At 40.9% G+C, this 25,354-nt stretch overlaps 2 protein-coding genes across 3 annotated transcripts; one reads left to right on the top strand and one right to left on the bottom strand.

Annotated features, from left to right (window-relative positions):
* Nucleotides 1-222: 222 nt before the first annotated feature.
* COQ5 (coenzyme Q5, methyltransferase) lies at nucleotides 223-14,974 on the top strand. 2 transcript variants are annotated; one of them, XM_063087152.1, is made up of 7 exons: nucleotides 223-429; nucleotides 4,675-4,824; nucleotides 6,683-6,904; nucleotides 11,213-11,319; nucleotides 13,274-13,362; nucleotides 13,981-14,092; nucleotides 14,174-14,974. In XM_063087152.1, exons 1-7 carry the CDS (start codon nucleotides 228-230, stop codon nucleotides 14,273-14,275), a joined length of 984 nt encoding a protein of 327 aa, XP_062943222.1. In that variant the 5' UTR covers nucleotides 223-227; the 3' UTR covers nucleotides 14,276-14,974. The 2 variants fall into 2 exon arrangements, with proteins under 2 accessions (XP_062943222.1, XP_062943223.1); XM_063087153.1 differs by lacking the exon at nucleotides 4,675-4,824.
* Nucleotides 14,975-17,930: 2,956 nt separating this feature from the next.
* On the bottom strand, nucleotides 17,931-20,390 carry DYNLL1 (dynein light chain LC8-type 1). The gene is made up of 3 exons (XM_063087349.1): nucleotides 20,260-20,390; nucleotides 19,922-20,059; nucleotides 17,931-18,358 (listed from the first exon to the last, which is right to left on the bottom strand). The coding sequence occupies exons 2-3, from the start codon at nucleotides 20,051-20,053 to the stop codon at nucleotides 18,221-18,223; spliced, it is 270 nt and encodes an 89-aa protein (XP_062943419.1). The 5' UTR covers nucleotides 20,054-20,059; nucleotides 20,260-20,390; the 3' UTR covers nucleotides 17,931-18,220.
* Nucleotides 20,391-25,354: the final 4,964 nt, after the last annotated feature.

Raw genomic sequence — 25,354 nt, 5'->3', positions numbered from 1 at the left:
CCCTCCTCACCAGAAGAGTTACTCGATATTTTGCGAGATAGTACTCTTACTACTGGTTGGCAACATTCAGAGACACGGCCTCTGAGAGGTGATTGGGAGATTCCGTATGGTTCCTTAATGTCAGGTTTCAGGGCGCGTTTGGTTAATGATGTCTCCGGCCGGCCTCCGTCGTCCGTCTGGTGATGCAACGCGACGTGTTCTCTGGTCCCTGTTAAGAGACTCTCAAGATGGCAGCCTCTAGGAGCTGCGCTCTGTGGAGCTGTTGTGGCCGCAGGTGGTCGCGGTCGATGCGGGGCTGCTGGCTCTCCGAGCTACATAGCTCTTGGTCCGGGGGCCCTCTGGGTGCACGACTCTTGTCCCAAGAGAAGCGGGCAACAGAAACGCATTTCGGGTTTGAGACTGTGTCGGAGGAAGAGAAGGGAGGCAAAGGTGAAAGGGGAGACTGGGTGGATGGAGGGATCTGACAGTCCGCGATCTAGTTTCTTCTGCCCAACTGAGAATTGATTTAACATACTGTTGGCTCCGATGCTGTAGTCTGGGCAGTCCTGACCTCCAAGGAGTCCCCTCTGCCTGACCTGGCAAAACTTAGACACCTCCTCTTTTTTAAATGGAGTAATTATTAAGTCTCATCAATTGAGCGTTAATGACGTACCAGGCACCTTGAAGACTTTATTTCCAATTCTCGTTTTAACTTTACAGTGGTGGGTATTGTTATCCCTTTGTGACACATGAGGAAATTGAGACTTAAAGATTAAGTAAGTACTTGCCCAATTTACCAATCTAACAGCTAGTAAGTGGTGGAACCAGTATTCCCAACCAGTTTAGTCTGACTCCAGAGCCCACGTTCCTAACCTCTTGCTAAAAAAGAAAGCCCCTTTTTCATAGAAAGGAAGATGGAAATTATCTTCTGTGTGCCTCAGCTTACCAATTTGCCAAGTAGGAATAGTAGTAACCCTTCTTTTAGAGTTCTTTTGAGGATCAAATTACTTCATATATAAATCAGTTTGAACAGTACCTGGCACTTAGTAATTGCTCAATAAATGTTAGATATTGTTGAGCAGTTTATATCAGCACTGTACCACGGGCATGGGAAAGGAAAAGGACTGTTTTTAAACTCCAGCTGTACTGTTTATAATGAGGAAGGGATTATGCTCATTTTACAGATGGATAAAGTGAGGCTCTACGAGGTTCCTTCACTGGGCGTAAGGCCACCCAGGAAATAAGAGAAAGAGCCCTCAGTGGAATTTCCCATTCTTTTCTTTTTATTTATTTATTTTGGCCGCTGGTCGGAGCAGGGATCTGAACCTGTGATGTTGGTTAATTTCCCATCCTTTTAAAGACTAGTTGTATATCTCACCTCAACCTTGCTAAATGAATAGTTGTACTGTAACTCTTTGAACATTAAATTTAATTATTAATTTCACAGGACTTTGGATGCCCAGAAAGCTAAGACAGTGGCTCATTCATTTCTATATCCTCAGAGCTTTATAACTGGAGTGAAGTGAGTGGAGCCTAGTAAAACGACAGCAAGCATTTATTGAGGGTCTGAAACCTTTTAAAAGACTACATTGGGCCAAGCCCGTGGCACACTCGGGAGAGTGCGGCGCTGGGAGCACAGCGATGCTCCCGCCGCGGGTTCGGATCCTATATAGGAATGGCCGGTGCACTCACTGGCTGAGTATCGGTCACGAAAAAGACAAAAAAAAAAAAAAAAAAGTCTACATTAATTCTTCTGCATACAACCCTGTGAAGTAGGAACCATTAGCCCAGTTTTGTAGATGAAGAAACTGTGAAAAAAACAGTGAGTCACTTGCCCTTGCCCAAAGTTCTGCTAATAAGTGGCAGAGCTGGGATTTTAATCCAGGTGCATTGCTCCCAAAGCATGTGCTCTTACCCAGTATTTAATAACAATAATGATAATGCCTAACTTCTGTATTGTGGTTTACAGTGTATAATCAACATTTTGCCCAATGGCAAGCAGGAGAGAAGTTACTAACTGAGCTAAATATGGATTCCAGAATGAGAACTGAGATTGAAGTACAGGCAGTCCTTGCTTTACACCATGTTGTAGTATGGTAAAAATGACATGGAAGCTGAAGTCATGCACAATGATCTTAATAATCAATGGGAAAAATTACAATTGTTCCATGACCTTTAAAAATTATCAAACATTATGGGCTGGCCCATGGCTCACTCGGGAGAGTGCGGTGCTGATAACACCAAAGCCATGGGTTCAGATCCTACATAGGGATGGCCGGTTTGCTCACCAGCTGAGTGTGGTGCTGACAACACCAAGCCAAGGGTCAAGATCCCCTTACCGGTCATCTTTAAAAAAAAAAAAAATAATCAAACATCAAAAGCTCTCTGTGAGTTATAAATGTATAAGGAAATGAAAAAAATATATAGTAAAGCTAATATTTATTTAGAACACTGTAATTTAAAATTAGATTTAATTTTAATTTAATTAATGTAATTTTATTTTATTTTTATTATTTATTTTATTTTGGTTTTTGGCAGCTGGCCAGTATGGGGATCTGAACCCTTGACCTTGGTGTTATAACACCATGCTCTAACCTAACTGAGCTAACTATAGCAGCCCAAATTAAAATTTTAAAGATTTAAAATTTTAAGTTTAAGTTTTTTAAATTAGCTAATAACACCAAGATTTAAGGTTCAATACCTTTACCAGTCAGCTGCAAAAAAAAAAAAATTAAAATTAAATTGAAATTCTAATAAAAAGTTGGAAACATTGAGAGTTAAATTGTTTTGTTTGTTTCTTTTTCTTTTTATTTTTTGGTGGCTGGTCTATACTAGGATCCAAACCCTTGACCTTGGTGTTATCAGCACCACGCACTAGTGGAGTGAACTAACCACGTAGTCCACTGTTTTTTTTATTTGTAAAAAAATTTACCAAGAGTAGTTTGAACACTGTTCGCTTCCTTCTTGTCATATAAATTACAATGGGAATGAACATCTTTTCTATGCCCTGGCAAATTGTCATACTCCTTTGTAAGTTTTTATCAGCTTCTAACGTTTTATCTTTTGCACTTTCAATGTCATGAGATATCTCCAAGAATTCCTTTAATGTGAAATTTTTTGTTGGCATCACTTCCTCTGGGACATCTCCAACCTTTTTGTCACAACCACATTCATCATTAATGTGTATAAGTTCATCTTCATGAAATTTCTTTGCCTGTAGATCTAGAGTCTTTTCCAGGAACAGCAGTGTCAACATTCCCACAGTCATCAATTTCTCCTGTAACTCAACTTACATTAGATTGGAATTTCACTTCTAGCATTATCACTTCTCATTTTTTTGTTGTACTTTCATTTTTGTTGCCCAATTTCCTCTTTTATTTATTCAGCTTTGCCACATAGGTTCATCACTGAGAGATAAGGAGGTAATACAACTACATGCTTTGCTGTCTGCGTGTGAACTGAATAAGTGAGGCACAGTGACCAGACACCTACAGTCTGTGAAGAAGTGATGTTATTGGTCATTGATTGTGATGCATACCTGTTATTTACATAGTGATTTGTGGACTGAAGGACTACTAATAAAGTTTATACTTTATGCAATTACTCTCAGTTAATATAATATTGTATTCGAATGGTGGTGCTGGAGGACTGGTGCTAGTTAACTAAACCACAGTAACTGCTATTCATGCATTTTGGAACTATGCAAAGCAAGGACTGTTTATACTTCTTGGGTTGTGCCTTAGTAACCCTTAGATACCACAAAAGATGTTCAAAAGAAGAGAACAAGTTTGGAGAACCCAGGGCTGAGAATAGGCAATCAGTAAAACGGGGAGCAGTGAGGGCACCTAAAGTCATTCGGCAGAGGACAGTAATGTTTTGGATTTATGCAGCACATTTCAGCTGAGGAATTAAAGCATCTCCCATTCATTATCTAATTCAGCCTTATGGCAGGGAGATAGGGAGCTGTCCCTGATATTCTCATCTTATGGGCAGAGAAACTGAGATACAAAAAAGTTAAATGTAGCTTTAAGAAGAAACTGTTCAGAATGTCTTGGATAGTAGATTCCTTCTCTCTTCAGCTCTTCCAGATTCCATAGTCTGTCTTGATCCTACAGGGAAGATTCATAAGGACCCTCTACAATGTGACTTGGTCCTGATTGATATCTTGCCATCCATATGTCTACCAAATTGTACCTGAGGTTCTTCTTGATGATGCAGGCAGAGACGAGCTGAAGTCTTCCCATCCGTTGGTCATGTGTCTTTCTAATGGATTTTGTTGTCTTTTGTTATAATAACCGTTAGAAAAATTACAATTCCCCTTGCTGCGTCCTCTAAGAAACAGAGACATCTATTTAGTACCAAGTATGTGCATAGCATTATTGCAAGGTAGTAGTCCTAGATAAAGATAACTAAGGCAGCAGAAAAGAGGTTGATTTCTTACATGAAGTACTTTTAAGCCTCTTTTTAAAGAGGTAATGTAAAGAAAAGAGAAACAAAAACAAATTTTTTTAAAATGAAAATAAAGCAGTAGTAACACTTTAACACAGTGTAGATTTTGACATCAAGCATTATGTCTTAGCTTCACCTTGCAAAGGTAGGATGTTTCGGGGAGAAAAAACTTCCTCCTTTTTCATTTAGAATTTTTCCAAGTCACTTCAAGTTCATAGCACAATGGTGTGTGTTTGTCTATTTCAGTCTATCAGGTGTTTGAAAGTGTGGCCAAGAAGTATGATGTGATGAATGATATGATGAGTCTTGGTATCCATCGTGTTTGGAAGGATTTACTGATCTGGAAGATGCGCCCACTTCCTGGAACCCAGCTCCTCGATGTTGCTGGAGGCACAGGTAGTGAGTTTGGTATCCTTGGGTATCATTGGGTATCTTTTACTGAAATTAGTGTCTCTTACTAAAATGAGTTAGCTCACCTACCATTAGGTTGAAGATGGTAACTGAAAATCAGTACACTTAAAACTTTTAAGAAAGGTGAACGCTTTTCTTTTGGACTGAGTATCAATCAGATGCATAGAATGTCAGCTTTGTGCCTGCCATTTTTCTAAAATACACAGGATTACAATGTAAAATGACCAATTTTTGACTCCAGTGATATTTCACCATCTGAATGACTGTTTTACCTTCTGTTTAACCCACTTTCTCTCTTTTTGGGGGGGAAGCCTTTTATCATATTACATAAGCTTTCTAGGCAGCCTTTTCTGCCAAATCCACTATCACATCAAGTATCAAAAGCTTAATTGTTTATTCATGGTCCTTTGTTACTTGTTGAAAACTAGGCTTTTGGGGAGAAAAATGTCATGAGTTTCTGAAGTGCATCTTGGTGATATCATTGTACACGATAAATTACATTAAAATATGTATAATATAATGTAATAATGTGATAATTTATAACGAGAATAATGTCTAACAATAAATTATAGTAGGAAAATCTCCGTGTTTGTAACAGGTTTATGTGTGGCTTTGTTGTTGTGGTCCTCTCCCCAAATGGAAGCTCAGAGGGCAATAAGACACCTTGCTCTCTGGAGGACCATTTAGCAGAATCTTTCAAAATCTAAAATGCATGTAGTCCGCGATCCCACAATTCCAATTCTGGGTATCTAGCCTAAAGAAAAACTTGCACAAAGATACAGCTACAAGTATGCTCACTGCATCACTTTTGATAATAGTGAAAAATTGGAAATAACTTTTTTCCCAATAAAGAAATGGCTTTAAATTAAGATACTTCCAAAATATTATGTAGCTATTTAAAAGAATGAGGAAAACCTATAAGTAGTGATGGAAAGGCCTCAAGGACATATTAAATGGGGAGAAAAAGAAAAAAAGGTTTACGATAGTGCATATACAGCTATAGAACAAATGTTATCAGTCTTGACAATATAAAAGTACATTTGATGAAAGGTTGAAGGGAGTCAAGAGAAACTGTTTGTAGTTGATGGAATAAGAAATAAAATATTGATTAGTTTATTACTCTAGGTTACAAAAGTATCTCTGAGGAACTATGAAAAGTAAATATACTGGGAAGATAGAGGCAAGCAGAGGTGGAGGGGGGGAAGATATCATTATAAATTTGGTAAGAAAAGAATTATCTGTAACCAACAGAAGAAACAGATGAGAGTGGGAGAGATGGTGTCTGGGCTTCTAAACTGGGAAAGAGAAGTGGTGGGCAGGAAAATATTGCTTAAAAGTATATGCTTATATTTTATAAAAAATATTTTTAAATTTGGGCCAGCCCATGGCTCACTTGGGGGAGTGTGGTGCTGATAACACCAAGGCCAAGGGTTTGGATCCCCTTACCAGTCATCCTTTTAAAAAAAAAATTATTTTAAAATTATAAGAAAAATACTAGAAGACTGCATATTAAGCTCTTAACACTTGTTATGTCTGGAGAAGGTATGGAGAGAGAACGTGGTTTTCATGTTTTATTCTATATATAGGTACTGAGTCTTTCGTAGTGAGAATGTGTTCATGCATTACTTATACAATTTTTTTAAAAGATTTTTAAAAGAATCTTAGAAGTTAAAAAGTTGTTAAAAAAAGAAAAATTTACTGTTGAAATGAGGAGAAACTTCCATTTCCATACACTCACTCACACTGGTACCATTGTTGCTTCTTTTGGGTTTGGGAAAGGCGGTTTTTTTTTTGTTGTTTGTTTGTTTTTGTTTGAATCTTTCCTTCTTTTGGTTTCCCACAGGTGACATTGCATTCCGGTTCCTTAATTATGTTCAGGCACAGCATCAGAGAAAACAGAAGAGGCAGTTAAGGGCGCAACAAAATTTATCTTGGGAAGAAATTGCCAAAAAGTACCAGAGTGAAGAGGATTCCTTGGGTGGTTCCCGTGTCATGGTATGTGACATAAACAAGGAGATGCTAAAGGTTGGAAAGCAGAAAGCCTTTGCTCAACAATACAAAGCTGGTGAGTCCTGCAGAAAGTAGACACACAGGAAATGTTTGTATGTTTATAAAATAAGATGAAATATGTAAAATGTTGAAATGCTTTGTCTTCCAACTTTTAGAAACTTATAGATAGGCAGGAGTTGAAGATGATTTGTGTGGCTGACTGAGTCCAGTTTCTGTGGTGTGATATATATTATTTCAGCAACCCGTTGAGCTAGATTACCAGCCTTATGTGACAGGGTAGATAACCAAAGCCCAAAGAGGTTAAGGATTTTACTCAACTCACACAACTTTTATTTGTTTGTTTCTTTGGGGGTTTTTTTGTTTGCTTTTTTGGCAGCCGGCCGATACAGGGATCTGAACCTGTGACCTTGGTGTTACCAGCACCATGCTCTCCCAAGTGAGCTAATTGGCCAGCCTTTACATAACTTTTAAGTGGCAAATCCCAGATTGGAGCTAAATCTTCAGATCTCAGCCCTTGGACCCTAAGACAGGAATTTAATTTTTCTTTAAATTCCTAGCAGACTTCAGTGTATCATTCCTATTCTTGAGCCGTTCCATTCCCCTATCAGTACTAGGATGGTTTGATTGTGATAAAGCTGAGCAGACTGCTTGAATCTCCTTGTAAAGAAAGATCTCCCACATGGGACTCTTTTAGCAGCCCGTCTTTCCTCCAGAGCTCCCTATCGGGTAGGCTGAGGCTTCATCAGCTCTGCATCAAGGTCTAAAGGCTTTTCCTGCTCAGTCTCCCTTCATCCTTTCATCTCTACCAAGTGTTCCCTCCCTCAAAAAAAAAAAAAAAAAAACACACCTTTTGCACTCCTACATCAATCTCAGCATCTGTTTCTCAGAGGACCCAACAGATACAGTCAAAGAAACACTCATGGACAGTACTCCTCAAACTTCCCTTCCACAGTAGATACCAACAGCAGATAGGCAAGTGAGTGCATATCTCTAGGAGCCCACTGCAAGCTCAAAGTGGATGATTTGTGCTCTAGCTTAAAAATGGATTTTTAAGGTCCAGCCCATGGCTCACTTGGGAGAGTGTGGTGCTGATAACACCAAGGCCACGGGTTCAGATCCCTATATAGGGATGGCTGGTTAGCTCACTTGGGATATCGTGGTGCTGACAACACCAAGTCAAGGGTTAAGATCCCCTTATCGTTCATCTTTTATTAAAAAAAAAAAATATATATATATATATATATATAATTTTACATTTGGATTTCTGTTTATTTTAATATTTTCTTTTGTTTGTTTTTATTTTTTATTTTTATTTTTAAAAATATTTTAAAATATTCCCCCCTCCAATTTTTTCAAGTAAAATTAATGATCCTGGAATCTGCACCCTGTTGACCAAGCTTTTCAGAGCCCCTGCACTGCCCTCTTCCAAGCTGGTCAGGCACTGCAGGCACAGGCAACTTGGAGGCAGTGGTATGCAACAAAAAAAAGAAAGTCCGTCAGGTCAACATCAGCATTTCTGTCCTCCTCCTCCCCACCATGATTGTCTCTGGTTATTTTAGCTCAATTCTTCCTCCTCTTCCTCCTCCTACCCCAGAAGGAGCTGCCTAGACGAACTGCAGCCCACATGGCCCCTAAAATGAAGGACTCTTTTGTTAACCATCAACACTGTTCAGAAGGCAGACAGTCACTAGTGTTTTTAAACAAAAGCACTATGTTTCCTTACTCCTACTGACAAACATGTTTCCCTTCTCTCTGGTGCTCAGCCATAAAGAATGAAGAACAAAGATAGTGAAATGATAGGTAACGTTCCATTTCCATAGCATAACTTGCCCTTCAAGCTTTCCTAACTACCAAGAGAAATGCATCTGCATAGGAATTATTATGTGCCACATAGTACAGTTTTCTTTCTCTTTTCTCCTTGCTTTATCCATCTCCAATAATAATGCCTTTGCAAAAAATATCATGAAAGAAAGTTGGAGCTAAGTAGGAGAATCCTAGAAAGTATTTATAATTATAAAGGTTAATGTGTGAAGACATTTTTATATGTAGCACTTCATTCCCAAATGGAAGCTCTGAGGACAGGATCTTTAAAAAAAAATTATTTGAGGGGCTGGCCGGTTAGCTCAGTTGGTAAGAGCACAGTGTTATAACATCAAGGTGAAGGTACAGATCCCTGTACCGGCCAGCTGCAGTACCCCTCTCCAAAAAAAATTATTTGATGGATTATAAAATGGATATATTTGAGAGAAGTATTGGATTTTGGAAAAGTATTATAAAGAAAGTAAACGTTATCCATAATTGCAATATCCAGAGATGTCCCTCAGTGTTTTAATGTTTCTTTCCTATCTTTTTCCTAATCATTTCCTTTTTATGAAGCTGAGAACATCCTGTATATACAATTTAGTGTCCTGCTTTAATTCACTATTGTATGATAAGATTTGTCCCTATAATTAAAAATTCCTTAAAATCACTATTTTTAATGATATTCCACCATATGGATATTTCATGATTCACACAACCAATTCACATAACCAATAACCACTTGATCTTTCTTTCTTCTCTAATGTTTTGCATATAGCACAACTTTGTGACATTCTTATTTGTACATTTTACACACATTAATTTTTTGTACTGACTATATAACCTTGGACAAGCGTTTAAATTCTCTAAATCTCAATTACCTTACCTGTAAAATAATAAGCGCCTAGTAGTAGGAGGTAATGTACCATAGCTGTTAAAAACACAGGCTCTGGGATAAAACTACCTGAGTTCAGTCCTTCTGTGTGACCCTGGGCAAGCAACTCTAACCTTTCTGCTGCTCACTTTGCTGACATGAAACATGAGGATGATAGTAATAGCTGTCTTATAGAGTTGGTATGAGGATGTGATAACATACCTAAAGAAAAAAGAAAAAAAGAAACACCTAAAGATGTACATAAAGTGATAACACAGAGCCTGCCACTTCATAAGGGCTCAGTAAGTAGTAGCTATGATGATGATGATGTAATCAGTGTCCTCTTCCTAAAAATTACATAGCTGGATCAAAGGGCATGCTTATTTTTAAGGTTCTTATTAGATTCTGTTAGTGTGCTTTCCAGAAAAGTTATTTTCTTTCTTTTTCTACAGAATCTTTTTATATTTTATGTCTAATTTGTTGCAGGTTACATAATGTTACAGCCAAATTGGGATCCTTAAAGGACATAGCCACCCTGATGGGAGGTGGTGGCAGGGGAGGGCTCAGGTGTTTTCTGAATTTATAACCTGGCTTGAGGTCTGGACACTTTGATTCTGTATTACTCCAATAGGACCAATGTTTTTTTTTTTTGTTTGTTTGTTTTTTTCTGCCCTGCCCAATGCCACAGGGAGCCCAGTTAGCTTCTACCAAGTCCTGGTCAGGCCTGGCCTCATCTCAGACTCCTGCCTAGGATGGGGGGCTTGGCCAGGGGTGCTCCTTTCCTCAACCTGTTAGAACATTTCCTTATAAGAATAAAATTGCCTTTCTCTGTAAAAAAAAAAAAAAAAAAAAAAAAGATCTTTGTTTTTTATTTTTATGTTTTTTACTTGGTTTTTTTTGGGGGGGGAATTTATTTTTTATTAGCATATTCATTGTTACAAATCATACTTATTGTTCATGCTCCTTATCCAGTCTGGAATAAGACCAATGTAACTATGCTAAATTCTATACTTAGAGTAACTTATTTAATACTACCAACAACCTTATGAAGTAGGTACTATTATTAACTCCATTTTACAGATGAAGAAACTGAGACAAAGTAGTTTATTCAATGTAATAAGCCAATAAACGGTGAAGCTAGTATTAGAACACAGGCAATCTAACCCCAGGACCTGCGCTCTTAACCACAGCACTCTACACAAAACACTGAGTTGGATAAAAATTGCTTGAGAGTAAACATAACTAATTAAGCATCAAGTCGTACTCTGAGAGCCTTGGGGGAAGGACATACATCCTGCTAAGTTCAAGGACACTAGCTTCAAGTTCCCAGGATTAGAGGACAGTGGCCAGGAATCCAATGGAGAAGGCAAGTGTGTAATATTTTCTGACACCAAATGTGCAGTATTCTCCCAACCAACACTGACAATTCTCTAACTCTCTGACACCAACTAGGTGTCAACAATTCAATTCAATTCAATTCTGACACTAACTATGCAGAGTTAGTGCCACACTCCACAGGTTTAAGTAATCAATCCCACATGTCAGGGCTCAGACACTAGCTATGAGTAGGTTGCCCAGGCTACCCACACTTCTGCCTGCCCAACTACAAATTGCTCAGGTACAATCATTTATTGGGTGCAGGAGAGACAGCTACCCAGACTGAGACCTAGAATTGATTTTCGCTTTCAGGACTTGCCTGGGTATTGGGAGATGCTGAAGAACTGCCCTTTGATGATGATAAGTTCGATATTTACACCATTGCCTTTGGGATTCGGAATGTCACACACATTGATCAGGTACGAATGGCTGCATCCTCAGCTTGTGTGACTTTCAGGATATTAGTTCTCTTGGAGTAGATCCACAGTGAATGAGGAAAGAAGGAGAGATTTTTCTCTGGGCAGCACTTGAGTGTGTTAACTATTTCAAATTAGGGGCCTCAATCCTTTAATGTGCTAATTTTTCTAGTCACAAAATTGAAAAAGACCAAAACCACTGAACAGATCCTCATAGAAGTCTTTACTGCTTGGGTATTCACATGTTTGGGATTGTTAGTCTTGCTTTGGCATTTCATCTGTTTCTTCTCACGTGTGAAACTGTCAGACTCTGTGAGTTTGCAGATCAGAGACATGTCAGAGGCTGACACAGGAAAAGGCATTCAAACACTATTTTAGCAGAAGATAGCTAGATTCATGTTTCCTCTACAGAGAGAAGAGAATGTTCAGCTCTTCTTCTGATGCAGCTATTCTTTATTTCTACTTTAACATTCTATTCAAAACATTTGAAGACCATGTGCAGGGCAACCAGTTTCATTTCTGTAATGTGGGCTCCACTTGCCTGCATCCTCTGCTTTGGGTGGAACACTTTTTATGGGGCTCTGTAGCTTGGTTTTTAAGACTTGTCCTTTGCCTGTAGCCAGTTTATTTATTTTAATTGAAAAAAATGTCTTTTGTGTGTCTTTTTTTTTTTTTTTTTGTGACTGGTAAGGGGATCGTAACCCTTGGCTTGGTGTTGTCAGCACCACGCTCAGCCAGTGAGCGCACCGGTCATCCCTATATAGGATCCGAACCTGCAGCCTCGGTGCTCCCAGTGCTGCTGCGCTCCCAGCGCCACACTCTCCCGAGTGAGCCACGGGGCCGGCCCTTTTGTGTCTTTTTAAAAAATTTTATTTATTTTTCTGCCGCTGGCCAGTATGGGGATCTGAACCTGGGACCTTGGGGTTATAAAGCTGTGCTCTAATGAACTGAGCTAACTGGCCAGCCTGAAAAAAGCATTTTGAATAGGTTCAAAGTTCAAAAGGTACAAAAGGATACATCAGTGAAAATCTCCCTCCCACCCTTCAGTGCCTCCTCTCCCTTTAGACAAACACCAGTTTCTTGTGTTATTTTTACAAAGTCATTTGTGCATATTAAGGAGTATATATATATATAGGTTTTTTTTTTTTTTTTTTTTTTGGTGGCTGGCCAGTACAAGGATCAAACCCTGAACTTCAGAGTTATCTGCACCATGCTCTAACCAACTCAGCTAACCAGCCAGCCCGAGTGGTATATATTATTTTCTTTTTTATGCAAATATTAGCATACTAAACATTTTGCCCATTGCTTTTTCTCTTTAAAAATATATCTTGGAGATTTTTCCATGTTAATGCATAAAGAGCACTGGCTACTCCTTTTTAAAATGTCTGAATAGATTCCATTTATGTAGATATTCCATAATTTAACCAGTCTTTCATTAGTGGTTAAAGATGCTTCTAATCTTCTGCTGTTCAGTGAAAAAACCACATGTATGTCATTTCCACAGTAGATGCATTTTTGTAAGATAGATTCCTTGAAGTAAAGTTGCTTCATCAAAGATATCCATTGTGATTTTAATAGGTAATTTTTTTTTTGGCAGCTGGCAGATGCAGGAATTGAACCCTGAACCTTGGTGTTATCAGCACCATGTTCTAACAAATTGAGCTAACTGGCCAGCCCTTGAGAGGTGATTCTAAACTTGCCCTTCATGGAGTTGTACCAACCTGTAGTCAGTCTGGATTACTCCATGTAACCTTCTCTAGTCATGGGAAGCAAAATGCCTATAATGTTTAGGATACATAGGTTTATTTCTGCTGTTACAGCTTCCCAATGGAGAATGAACAAGGGATTTGTGGGAAATGATAACTTTTACAATGCTTACAGAAGCTAAATCTGTCTTCACCTCATGGAATTGAGTGAGATCTACTGAGGAGTGTGTCCTCTTCCTTGTCTCGCTCAGGCACTCCAGGAAGCCCATCGGGTCCTGAAACCAGGAGGACGGTTTCTCTGTCTTGAGTTTAGCCAAGTGAGCAATCCCCTCATATCCAGGTTGGCGTTGTGTTTGTCTGTTTGGGGGGGTGGACGGTATGGGGACCGGTTGGCATTGTTAACAGGGCTTTTATCTTCATTGTCTAGTAGGGTTCCTCACACCAAAATTGATTAAAAAAATAGCCAGTAAGCTATAAGCATGAACTTTAGAGTCCCAGAGCCCCTGAGACACAGTGCCACCTCTGAGGTCAGCCAATTCTGGATGATAGTACCTAGGCCAGAAGAGTCTCAAACCAGTCACCATGTTGTTTGACTCACACAGTATTTTAAGAAATTGACTTAGAGGTCCATAGTTAAAAATCAGGAAATTTTACATAAAGATCTGGATTTACAGCTTCACTTGAGAAAGCATATACTTGGCAACTGGGTAGGCCCATTTTCCCACATACAGTAGTCAGAGCTGGGTAGTAACTGCCCTTTCTCTACTTCTGTGATACTTCCTAACTGTACCTGTCACCACACCTACTGGTCTTGCACCTTGCCCACTTAAGTTATTCAGAAACTTGCTTGGTCCCTATAGGCATTTGAGTTTGTGACCCAGGCTTAGACCTTCTTGCTTCTTATAGAGGTAAGAAATTGAGACATGTTCTAATCTTAATCTTTTACCTTTTTGTTTAGGCTTTATGATCTATATAGCTTCCAGGTCATTCCTGTCCTAGGAGAGGTCATTGCAGGAGACTGGAAGTCCTATCAATACCTTGTAGAGAGTATTCGACGATTCCCATCTCAGGTACAAATTTCAATACCTTACAACAGAGGCCCTAAAGTTGAAATCCAAGCAGTCATTACTGAATCTTTCTCTGTGTTCTAGGAAGAGTTCAAGGACATGATAGAAGATGCAGGTTTTCAGAAGGTGGCTTATGAAAGTCTAACATCAGGCATAGTGGCCATTCATTCTGGCTTCAAACTTTAACTCCTTTTCTATCCTGGAGCATGAACCAGTCACATCCTGTTGAAAGCCTAGAACTGCAGGATAATCTGGCTAATGAGACAGCCGCAGAGCATCTCCTCTTAAGGATATTCATGTTCTGAATTGACTAGTCTCAAAGTTGAAGAAACAAATTCTTGTCACTTGTTTTGCAGCTTTCATTAGGAACTGCTTCAGGCCTTCTCCCAGAGGTATTTGGTTTGTTTTTTTGGCTCAACTCCTACAAATTTCTCTTGGCTGTGCACTGTGGTTAAGGTAAAACCAGCACTAAAGCACAGTTTTGAATTATGTTTGTAATTTTTCTGCCGGTGCTGCCTTCCAGAGGGATAATGGATCATTTGAACCCAGTGATGTTTTGAACTATAAAACTTTCTTTTTTTTTTTAAAGATGACCAGTAAGGGGATCTTAACCCTTGACTTGGTGTTGTTAGCACCACGTTCTCCCAAGTGAGCTAACTGGCCATCCCTATATAGGGATCCAAACCTGTGGCCTTGGTGTTATCAGCACCACACTCTCCCGAGTGAGCCACAGGCCGGCCCTTGAATTATAAAACTTTTAAACTGTATCTAAGTCAATCTCTCAGTCTAGGACTAAGTCTAGAGCCAAAAGCCAATACCCAAGTCAGAGGGCAAATGATCACTACTACAATTGTGTGCTGAACCAGTAAATGAGTTTACAATTTGGATGGCATTTGTCATTTTTTTTTTGAGAAGGGAGAGGGAAATACATTTTTTCATTATTCTTTCAGTCCTCTTCTACCAAAAAGCACTATTGTGTTCTCAGTGCCTGTTGTAAAGAAAACCACTAACTAAATCCTTGTTGAAAGAATAAATGTACCAGCAAACCCGTCTCTATGTCTTATATAAGGACCTTCTTTGTCAGAATACATTTGAACAAAAGGTCTTAAAGGGGAAAAAAGTTTTAAAACTATTTATGTAGCTTAACCCCCTCTCCTGTACTCAGGGACGAAGCTGGGCAGAGCTCTTGTCTCCTTATTACAGCCCACTGTATGATTTTGATTTTTTGCACCAGGCTGGTTTAACACCATAGGGGAATCCAAACCCATGACCTTTTTGTTATAACACCCTGCTCTAACCATCTGAGCTAACCAGCAAGCCCCATAAATATTTTGAATGTGGATGAAGCTTAAGGTTTTTAAGGGGTTTCTTAAAACTGCAGAAAACGGTCTGTCATTTGGCTAACAGTTTAATTGTGGATAATTCTAGTTCAAGGCTATTTGGGTTTTTTTGTTTGTTTTGGGGGGGGTTAGCTAGCTAGCATGGGGATACAAATCCTTGACCTTGGTGTTATCAACACCATGCCCTAACCAGATGTGCTAACCAGCTAGCTCAAGGCTATTTGAAAGGGCTTCACATATGCCGCTTCTTGGCCCAGCACAGTGGGAATCATTTATATACTTTCACTCACAGTATCTTGCCCTGTTACTAAAAAGGTTCCACATATAGCTAGCTATATACAACTATCTCAAACAACAGCAGCTAAAAGCATTTTATCAAATGCTAAGCCTTAAGAAAACTTTTAGCTTACATTTTTTTCAGCCAGCTGGAGGCTATTGGCTTTTAAAATTAACAGGAAGGAGCAGGCATTTGAAGGAACTTCACAAACCATCAATCCAGTCTTATCTCCATAGCAACATGGTTTTCTCACATCAGAATTTAAAAAATTAAAGTTAAAAGCTGCCAAGTTCCTGACAGTAGATATGGGCCTGATCAAATTAGATTAGAACCCCCCCAATGTCCAGCTGTAGGGTCTGTCACTGGAGATAGCCCTACTCCAAACAGATGATCTAACTGAACAAGTTACAGCTTTGGAGGTCAAGTTCCTGTTGGGCTTCAAATAGAAATATAGCTAGATCACTGAAGAGGAAACAGGGATAGAAAAAAGATTAATTATGAGAACATTTTCAGTCTGTTTATATAAATACAAACCTAGATCATCTCTATTGCAGTCTCCTTTTCCACAGTACCTCATCCTCCTTTCCTGCAGGGTAAAAAACTCTTCCATTTCAACTACCACAGTAAACAGTAAAACAAATTTTTGCACCTCTACCCTGAAACTCTCCCAGTTCTAATGTAGCACAACTTCACTAGGACTCCTAAAACAAGTTGTGGTAAAGAAAAACTTCCAAAGATGTTATTGACCTAATGCTACTCTTAAGATGGGGTTATCACCTATCGATTTAAATCTACCACTCCCTTCTGTGTAGGTAGCCTGGCTGCTCAGAAATCTCAATGGCATTTTACAGGACCAAGGTCTAAAAAAGCCTTACTTCATGAGAAAATAATAGGCAAACTAGAAGTCAAGATCCTTCTTGCAATTTCCCAAGATGGGTGTGGGTTGTTCCAGCCTCTAGCATATTTCTATTCTGCCTACCAAAGCTAAGTCTGCCATATATGCTTTCCTTCATACGATTGCAACCTTCCTAAAATTGATAGCAGGAAAAACCACAGCTTTAATTTGGTCTTTTAATGAAAAAGCTTTACTATACCCCTGTTTATCAGTTTCTTACTACAGCTTTTAAAGCACAGCAACAGCAAGCTAAAAGTTTTAATGTCTGCAGAGACATTTTTAGAAAAGCATGGAAGACTGCTGCTCAAAAACTTTTATTTCCCCTTTTAAGATCACCTTCGATCTTTAAAAGTATTCTTTTGGGGCAAGACATGGCAGTGGGGGATAGCCTAAAATCCAGCTGTACATTTCATTATCCCAACTTTACTATGAACGTATTTCCATTTCACAACAATAGAAAGCTGAAAGGAGTACTACTACACATCCATCAACACCATCTGAGGCCAAAGGCCCAGAACATTCTATAGCAAGTCTTTTAACAAATACTGTCCTTGGGCTGGCTGGTTAGCTCAGTTGGTTAGAGCATGGTGTTGTAACATCAAGGTCAAAGGTTCAGATCACCCTACTGGCCAGCTACCACAAAAAACAAACAAAAAAACCTCCTTAAATGCTGGTTTTTTTCAGGTTAGGACTAAGATTTAATCCAAAAGTTTCTCTGCTGTGCATATCTCTACATGCAGGATGGTGAGAATTAGAAAGTCCCACGAGTACCTGTAACCAACTTTCTGTTGCTTCTAACATAATACCCAAGGCAGGCTGCCAAAAAAAGTATTTGAAACTGGGTAATTCATAAAGAAGCAATTTATTTCTTACAATTATGAAGGCTGGGAAGTCCAAGGTCAAGGGGACAACCTGGTGAGGACCTTCTTCCTGATGGGGACTCTGCAGTCCTGAGGTGTCTCAGGGTATCACATAGCCAGAGGGCAAGAGTATGTTTGTAAGCTAGCTCAGGTCTATTTTCCTCTTTGTATAAAGCCACAAGTTACCCTCCCTTGATAACCCATTAATCTATCAATGGATTCATTCATGGGGGCAGAGCCCTCACAATCCAATCACCTCCCAAAGGCCCCACCTCTCAACACTGCCACATTGGGGATTAAGCTTGACCATGAGTTTTGGAGAGGACAAACCATAGCAGTACCAAAATGGGTAGTCTATTATAACCCACAGAAACTTACTTCAAAGACACCCCCACCAACCTGGTCACCTGATTAAGTGATAAGCCGCCTTCAACCCTATGTTATTTGAACAAATTGTAGTTCACACACGTAAACATCTGCAACAGATTTATTTTTTTAAAGGAATGGATTTTGAGAGGAAAAAAACATGGGACACAGAAGTATGGAATAGAAAATAAATACAAATGTAAGCTGTTTTGCTAATTGTTTTATAACCACAACAAACTAGTACAGAGAATACCCTGTACAAAACACAATAAAGGTTCAAAGATCGAGGTGTTCCCTTAGCAAGGCTGAAGATTTCAGTCTCTGGTATTTGGAATTTAGGCTGCAATCCTTGTTTTTGGATGGATCACTGGGTGTGTGGCACAGTCCATGCTTTTAACCAGATTTGAACAGAAGAATGGCCACTTGGCCCAGGTAGAAGTAAATGAAGTGTTTGGTTTCATGTGTCACGTAACTACCGAAGTTCCTCCCCACGATGCAGTGCCAAGTGGGGTTGTACTTCTTGTCAAACTCCTGGAAGGAAAAAAAACACTAGAATTTTAGTGCTAAACCAGAGATTAGTTTGCCTCCTGGATAAGCCAGAGCCTGTAGGGGCAGAAAGGAGGAACGTTAACATCTGCAAATTCTTAGAATGTTCCCCAGCTCCAATTCGCCTACACAGTGCATTAATGCAAACATACTTGCAGTCTGAGCTAAGACTGAAGGGGCTGAAGAGGTAAAAGGCAGAAAGGTCAGCCTCAAAGACAGCACTTTGTTAGTTGTAATTACACCTACATACCTTCTATAATATTTTATTCATTGATAGCAGGTGACATCAACAGCTGTAGTTTATCGTGTTCTTTTGTGTAAATTAAACTGTCATTCTATTTCCCATGCACCCAAAATCCAAGAAAATGGTAAAAACTTAGCCCAAAATACCTCATTTTGAACTCATTCCTCATTAGGAAGATCTTAACTACACCCCTGAACTTCCAAAAGTACAAAGTTTCAATCAGCATCTAAATCAAACAGCTGCGGATCAAAATTTAAATTTAAGGGAACAAGATGCATAAGCACTTCACTGTTTCTATAAAAAGAATGCTGGAAGCAGAATATGACAGCCAACTGGCCAAATTTTATCCTTAATTATAATTTACATAGCCCTCCTTTCCACGTCTATCCCGATGGTGCTAATCTACCACCGGGTCCACAAGGTTAGCAAGTTGCACAAGCAACTCTTAGCTATCTCCTCCATCCCAAGAAGCACTGGGGACAAGAATGCCTGAGTTGGTTTCTTCACTAGGTGACTGTAGGCAGGACCCAAAGGTAACCTTTCTCTACAAAATTCTTACAAGTCTTTGTGGCCGAGTTATGCAAAACTTGGCTATTCATATTGCATGCAATGCGAAAACCTCTTTTAAATCTATTAAGGAGAATAACGTGCTTAGAAACTAGATGCACGCACTGCTGCGTTTGTCAATAAAGGTATTTATTCCTGTTCCATCTTAAGTCTTTCATTCTCACATTCTCTACTGGAACCCTCCCACAGCTTACGCTGCCAGCTTCTTTCCCTTCCAGCAAACGTTGCCCAAGAAGTTGGCAGTCCTACCAGCTTTCTACACACTGCCATTTACCAAGCCCCCACCCCAGTCCCCAACCACCACTACCACCTACTTTCCATCAACTGCCGCCTAACTCCCCACTGGAAGGCTGGCAAGATCTCCCTCTGGCCCGGCTGGAAACACCCACGCAGCTCCCCCCTCCGGAACGCCCAGATGGATCCTCGGCGCAGGAATCATACAGAAGGGGGAACCGCTGCTCCCTGATCTTAGATACCGTTGCTAGGTGGCGCTTTCCCCCGCGGAGCTGGGTAACAAAAAAAAAAAAAACTTGGGGCGCCAAAGGTCGGGGTCTTCCCAAGAAGGACCGCAAAATTCCCTTTGCGTCCTTTCTAGACACGTCTACGCTCGGAGCCGCCATGCGTACCCCAAAGATCTCTGCCGGGCGTTCTTAAAATGCAGGATTAAGGATAAGAAACTAAGTTGTGACTCGCCCGGCGGCGCGCAAACCGCCCAGCCTCCGGCACCCCTTCCTCACCTTCTTGATATGGGCCGCAATGTCCTTTTCTATGTTATATTTCTCCAACGCCTGAGTAGCGCACTCCACCGAGTCCTGTTGCATCTCTTCCGACATGTCCGCATTTTTAATCACGGCCTTTCGGTCGCACATCGTTACCTGGAGGGGGCGAGACCCGGGCAAGGGGTGAGGACTTGGGGTGAGGGCCGCGCCTCCAAGGCTCCGGCTCCCCACCCCAGGCCTGCGCCACCACGGGACGACGCCCCCCACCCCGCTCCTCAAGAAGCGCTGGCCGCGCGGAGGGATAAGTCCAGCGGGGGGCGAAACCAGGTGGCCAGGATCCCCCGAGAGGCTCTCACCGTGAAGCAGGTACTGGCCGACTGCAACTGTCTCCTGCGGGAGGTGCTATCAAGGTTCTGAACCAGCGTAAGATGCCGTCGCTGCCGAAACAGTGGCGCATCTAAGCAGCCCCACGCCAGCCGCCGCCGCCTAGTGCCTAGGCCCCGCCCCGCTCCCTCCGGGCCCGCCCCCCACTTAACATCTCTATTGGCTTAACGCAGCCCCCAGAATTCTCCTATTGGTCCATGGGCTCAATGGTTCCCTCCGGATCTTTCTCCCGCATTTTGTTGCAGACCACAATGCACCGCTCACGGCGTCGGTTGCCCCGGCAATGGGCCCCACGCGGCGAGGCCCACACACCTCGAAGGTGGAGCGGGACTGGGTCGCGAGGACCACCCAGCTGGCTGGAGGGGTTCGAGGGGGGCTTCTGCCCGAGCCACGGAAAGTGATTACAAATTCACGGAGGTAGGGTGACGGTTAGCTCACTTGGGAGAGCGCGGTGTTGGTAACACCAAGATCACGGGTTTGGATCCCCGTACCGGCCAGCCACCAAAAAAAAAAAAAATTTCACGGAGGTTGTCCCAGGGTGTGTTCTCGAACTTCAATCTCAAGAAGCTGGGTGGCCAACCCTCCCACACACACACGTACCCGCCACCCCCATCCCAAGTCGGAAAGACCTACAGATTTTGACTGAGGTGGCCTCTCTCGTCACTGAAAGCGTATCCCTGAAGTAGTCCAGCTTCATGGGCAACCCACCTGTGCCAAAAGAGGGGTCCCCAGGTGTGGTTTAATGTTTTGCTGTCTCATTCCTGAAATTTTTAAAATTTTAACAAGGGGAACCACATTTTCGTTTTGCACTGGGCCCCGTGTGTAGCACGACCTGCTCTGAAATATTTGGGGGAGGGCATCCTCAAGGCATACTCGGGATGAAGGGAGGATTTTAGGAAAGAATGAGGTTTCCTTCTGAATTAAGGGATTGTCCCCAAGAGTCGGGTCTCTGCCAGACAATGCAGACCTCCTTTAAGGGGATAGGGGTGGGTCTTCCGGGTGGATATGGGAGTGTCGAGCCCTGGGTGTGTGTCCACGGTGGAACTTCTTACTCAGGTGAGGCAGTCTGTCCTGTGTAGGAGAGTTTCTTGGTTGGGGATCTATCTCTAGGGAGGCGGTATCCTAATGGATAAAAAGGCGGCCCTCTGGTTTAGGGAACTGTGGGTTTAGGGAGTGGAGTCAGATCTGGATTTAAATCCTAGCACTGTCATTTACTAGCTATTTAAATCTCCGGGTTTTTTTAATCTGTAAAGGGGGACTAAATGTAAAAGGAAACCACTTCTTAGGCATGTTGGGAATATTAAATGAATTAATGTATTTGGAGTTCTCAGCAAAATGTACTTAGTAAGTGCTCAATGAATCTTTTTTTTTTTTTTTTTTTTTTTTGGTGGGGGCGGGAGGCAGCTGGCTGGTTTGGGGGCCTGAACCTTTGACCTTGGTGTTATAACACTGCGCTCTAACCAACTGAGCTAGGTGGGAAGTCTTGCTCAATGAATCTTATAAATAATCATTCTGTGGAACTGTCCTAGAAACCTCAGAATGGTTTTGAACAACCAACCCTTAAATGCTGATAATGTATGTTTGAACTTCCGTAAATGAGTTATCAGGGTATTAATGTAACTGGAAGCTTCCTGTTTACATTTCTGCATTTATCTCTTGACCACCTATTCTCATTGACCCAGAGCCCTTAACAACAATTTGACCAGAGGCACACCACTTCAAAGACAAAAATATGGGAATAATGAGAACTTCCTCAGGTACAATATATGCATATCAACAAAACCAAATTAAGAGGCTTTTTCTAGCTCCATGGTGGGATTAGGAGTTTGAGGAGTTAAAATATATCTACATGGTGTCTCTGCTGAGGAAGAAGTAGGGTTGACAACAGTGAGGACCCTGGAAATGATCAAGGTTCTCTGGAAGTGCAGATGACTTTAAAGCCACTATGACTCCACCAAGTAGAGACCCCAGAGAAATTTCCTAAATCATCCTCATGATTGTTTTCCATGCCTATGCTACCTCTACTATTATTAATTTAATATTTTATTATTGTTAATATATTTATATAGTATAATATAATGTAATTATTAATTATAATATTTTATATAATGTAATTTATTATTTTTCTTTAAACTCCCTTTAAAAAAATTTTTTTGGTGGCTCGCATGGGGATCCAAACCCATGACCTTGGTGTTACAATACCATGCTCTAACCAGTCCCATACTGGCCAGCCACCCCAAAAATATAAATAAATAAATGACAAATTTATGTCATTACCATAAATGGAAAACCAGTCCCACTTGCCATAGAGGCAACTATAAAACATAAATAAATATTAGAGTGTAAAATGTTTGTCCTTGTATCACTAAACTGATTTTGGACACCACTAGTGATGTGTCCCACACTTGGAAAATGCTGCCCTAGAGGTGAGTTCTTAAATGGGTCCGTGTACAGATTTCAGAAGTTTCACAAGGGGCTGTCTGATTAGCTCACTTGGTTGGAGTGCGGCGCTGATAACACCAAGGTCAAGGGTTCAAATTCTGTACTTACCCGGCAGCTGCCAAAACAAAACAAATCAAAAGTTTCACAAGCCCCCTAGAAGTGTGCACAAAATGTGTGTAGTGTTCACAGGCATTTTTCCAGTGAGAGGATCCATAGCTTCCAACAGATTCACAAAGGATTCAGAACCGAAGAAGGGTAAAAGAAAACTGCTACAGAATAACCCTAACTCTTAGAATGAATGTGAGAATCTTTCACCGGGTCCCACTGAATTGGCCCATCTGGAGCCTGTAGCATTACACGTTTTGGCAACTTATTCTATTCCACTCCCAACTGCTAAATTTGCTTGAAAACCATTCTGAATCTGAAAAACTGCATTTTTCATTCTTACCACAGGAAATTATAATTAGGGGGAGGCAAAATTTCTGAGAGCACAGACTTTGAAATCAGACAGACCTGGGAAAAACCTAAACTGTGACCTCCTTCAAATTAGTTAACTCTCAGGGGTAGAGGGTCCTGGTTTTTAAATGGAGATCATACCTTCATTATAGGGTGGTGGTGAGGATTATATTAAATAATGCTTCTAAAGGCCTAGTCAAGTGACAAGGGAAAATGACATCAGTCCAGTCAAGGCACCTAAAATGGAGCTACGAGGCCACCTCAGCTTTAGTTTCAGGCCTTTCTGAGAACATCCCGGAACTTTGCACTCAGCACCACCACAGGGGTCACTGCCATCTGGAGGAACAACTGCTGAGGAGACTGTTTACTACTTTTCCCCCTAAGAGCCTGCTTAAGAGAACTGTTATGACCAATCCCTCATAGACAAGACTGTTTGACACGTGTTAACAGCAATCACAACTTTTGTAACTGCCATTTCATTTTCATGGGCATTTTCCTTTAAATACCCTGACTTTCTTTTGTTCTCCAGAACATGTGTTCAAGACCTGTTGAATCTGTGTCTCCCGGGCTGCTAACAAACTCAATAAACCACCTTTGTTTAATTCTCAAACCAGGTGATCCCTTTACTTTGTTTGACACAAGGTACAATAAATGGTAGCTATTGCTGTTATGTGTTGAGACCTGTCAAAGAACAAAATTACAACAAATATAATTTCAAGATCTCAGTTGGCTTTATTGAGATTCTAGAACAAGGCAACACTCCAGTCCATAAAATGGAATAAATATTCTATTCTACAGACAGAAAAAGGGCTGAAGAAAGCAGAAACAAAGAACAAAATTAGCAGTTTGGTCATTTCAAAGTTACTTTCCTTGTTAAGGTGGGGACAGAGAGACAGAACAAAAGAAAAATAATTGATTATTTAATATCAGGTTATTTTAGGCTATCCTTTTTGTGTAAGGATTAAAGCAGAAGGAACTTCATTATCATGCCTTTTGAAGATTTAAACTGGACTTGTTGGGAAATTGGCTGTTATCTCTCTCCTGATTTTTGGAAAGTCAGACAACAATTTAGCTTGGGTTTGGTGACTTGGAACTTTAGCGAGGGTGAGTCCATTTTGATTTTTAGTCTGGTCTGTTGGGGCCTAGTGCAGGAGCTTAGTCCAAAACAATGACCTCTTATAATTTTTATTTAACAGACCTTATCATATACCAGGCATTTTTGAACACGTTTTCTCATGGACTTCTCACAACAACTCTATGAAGTAAGAAGTGTTATTCTCTCCATTACACAGATGTGGAAAATGAGGTTCAAAGAGGTGAAGTCCCTTGTCTAAAGTCATACTGCTAGGAAGTGACAGAGCTGGGACTGGAATCCTGGTCTGTCTGACTCCTCAGTCCCACTCAGATGGAACCTCTGAGCTACACCATCTTCCTAGGCAAAGGGAGCTGATACTTCAGAATAATGTCCCTGGACACTAAATATTCCTGGTGGGAGCTCCCTAAATATATGTTGGATGGAGTATGGATGGATGGATGGATGGATGGATGGATGGATGGATGGATGGATGGATGGGTGGATGGATGGATGGATGGGTGGATGGATGCATATTTTATACTAATTCAGCATTTCTTCCTCAGCAATGAATGCCCCAAACTTGACCCTGGATTGGTCCTGATTTTCCCTGGACCAGAATTACTGTTCCACTTTAGCCATCAGACTCTCAGGGCCCTTAGAAAGCCCTTCAGAATTGTTATTCACAAGCAGGCTGAGGGATTCCTTGCAGGGCCTGCATCTCTCCCTGCCCATGGACAGGCTAGAAAGGACAATGATCTGCTCCACCTCCATTCCACCACTGCCCCAGGATCCTTCTGTTCCTAGCCCTGTAAAACAATCATTTTTCAAGCTTTTTGGGGGACCTTGAGCGCTTTCTTGGACCATAAGATCTGTGACTGACCTAGCAGCTTCCAAACCTCCCTTATCTGAAAGGAAGTGTGAGGTGACCTTGCAGGCCCCAGAGTTGATTCAAGAACTCCTGCCCAGACAGAAAGGAGGGTCTCTGTGGGGGAGAGTGCAAGGCCTAGATCTGAATCCAGAAGCTTATTCCCTATGGAGAAGGGCTGGCACTAGCCTGGAGCTGGCAGGGGAACTGAGGTTTAGAGCCAAGGACT

The sequence above is a fragment of the Cynocephalus volans genome, chromosome 2 (assembly GCF_027409185.1).
Source record: "Cynocephalus volans isolate mCynVol1 chromosome 2, mCynVol1.pri, whole genome shotgun sequence".
Lineage (NCBI taxonomy): Eukaryota > Metazoa > Chordata > Mammalia > Dermoptera > Cynocephalidae > Cynocephalus > Cynocephalus volans.
This window is presented reverse-complemented; position numbering and strand designations above follow the sequence as displayed.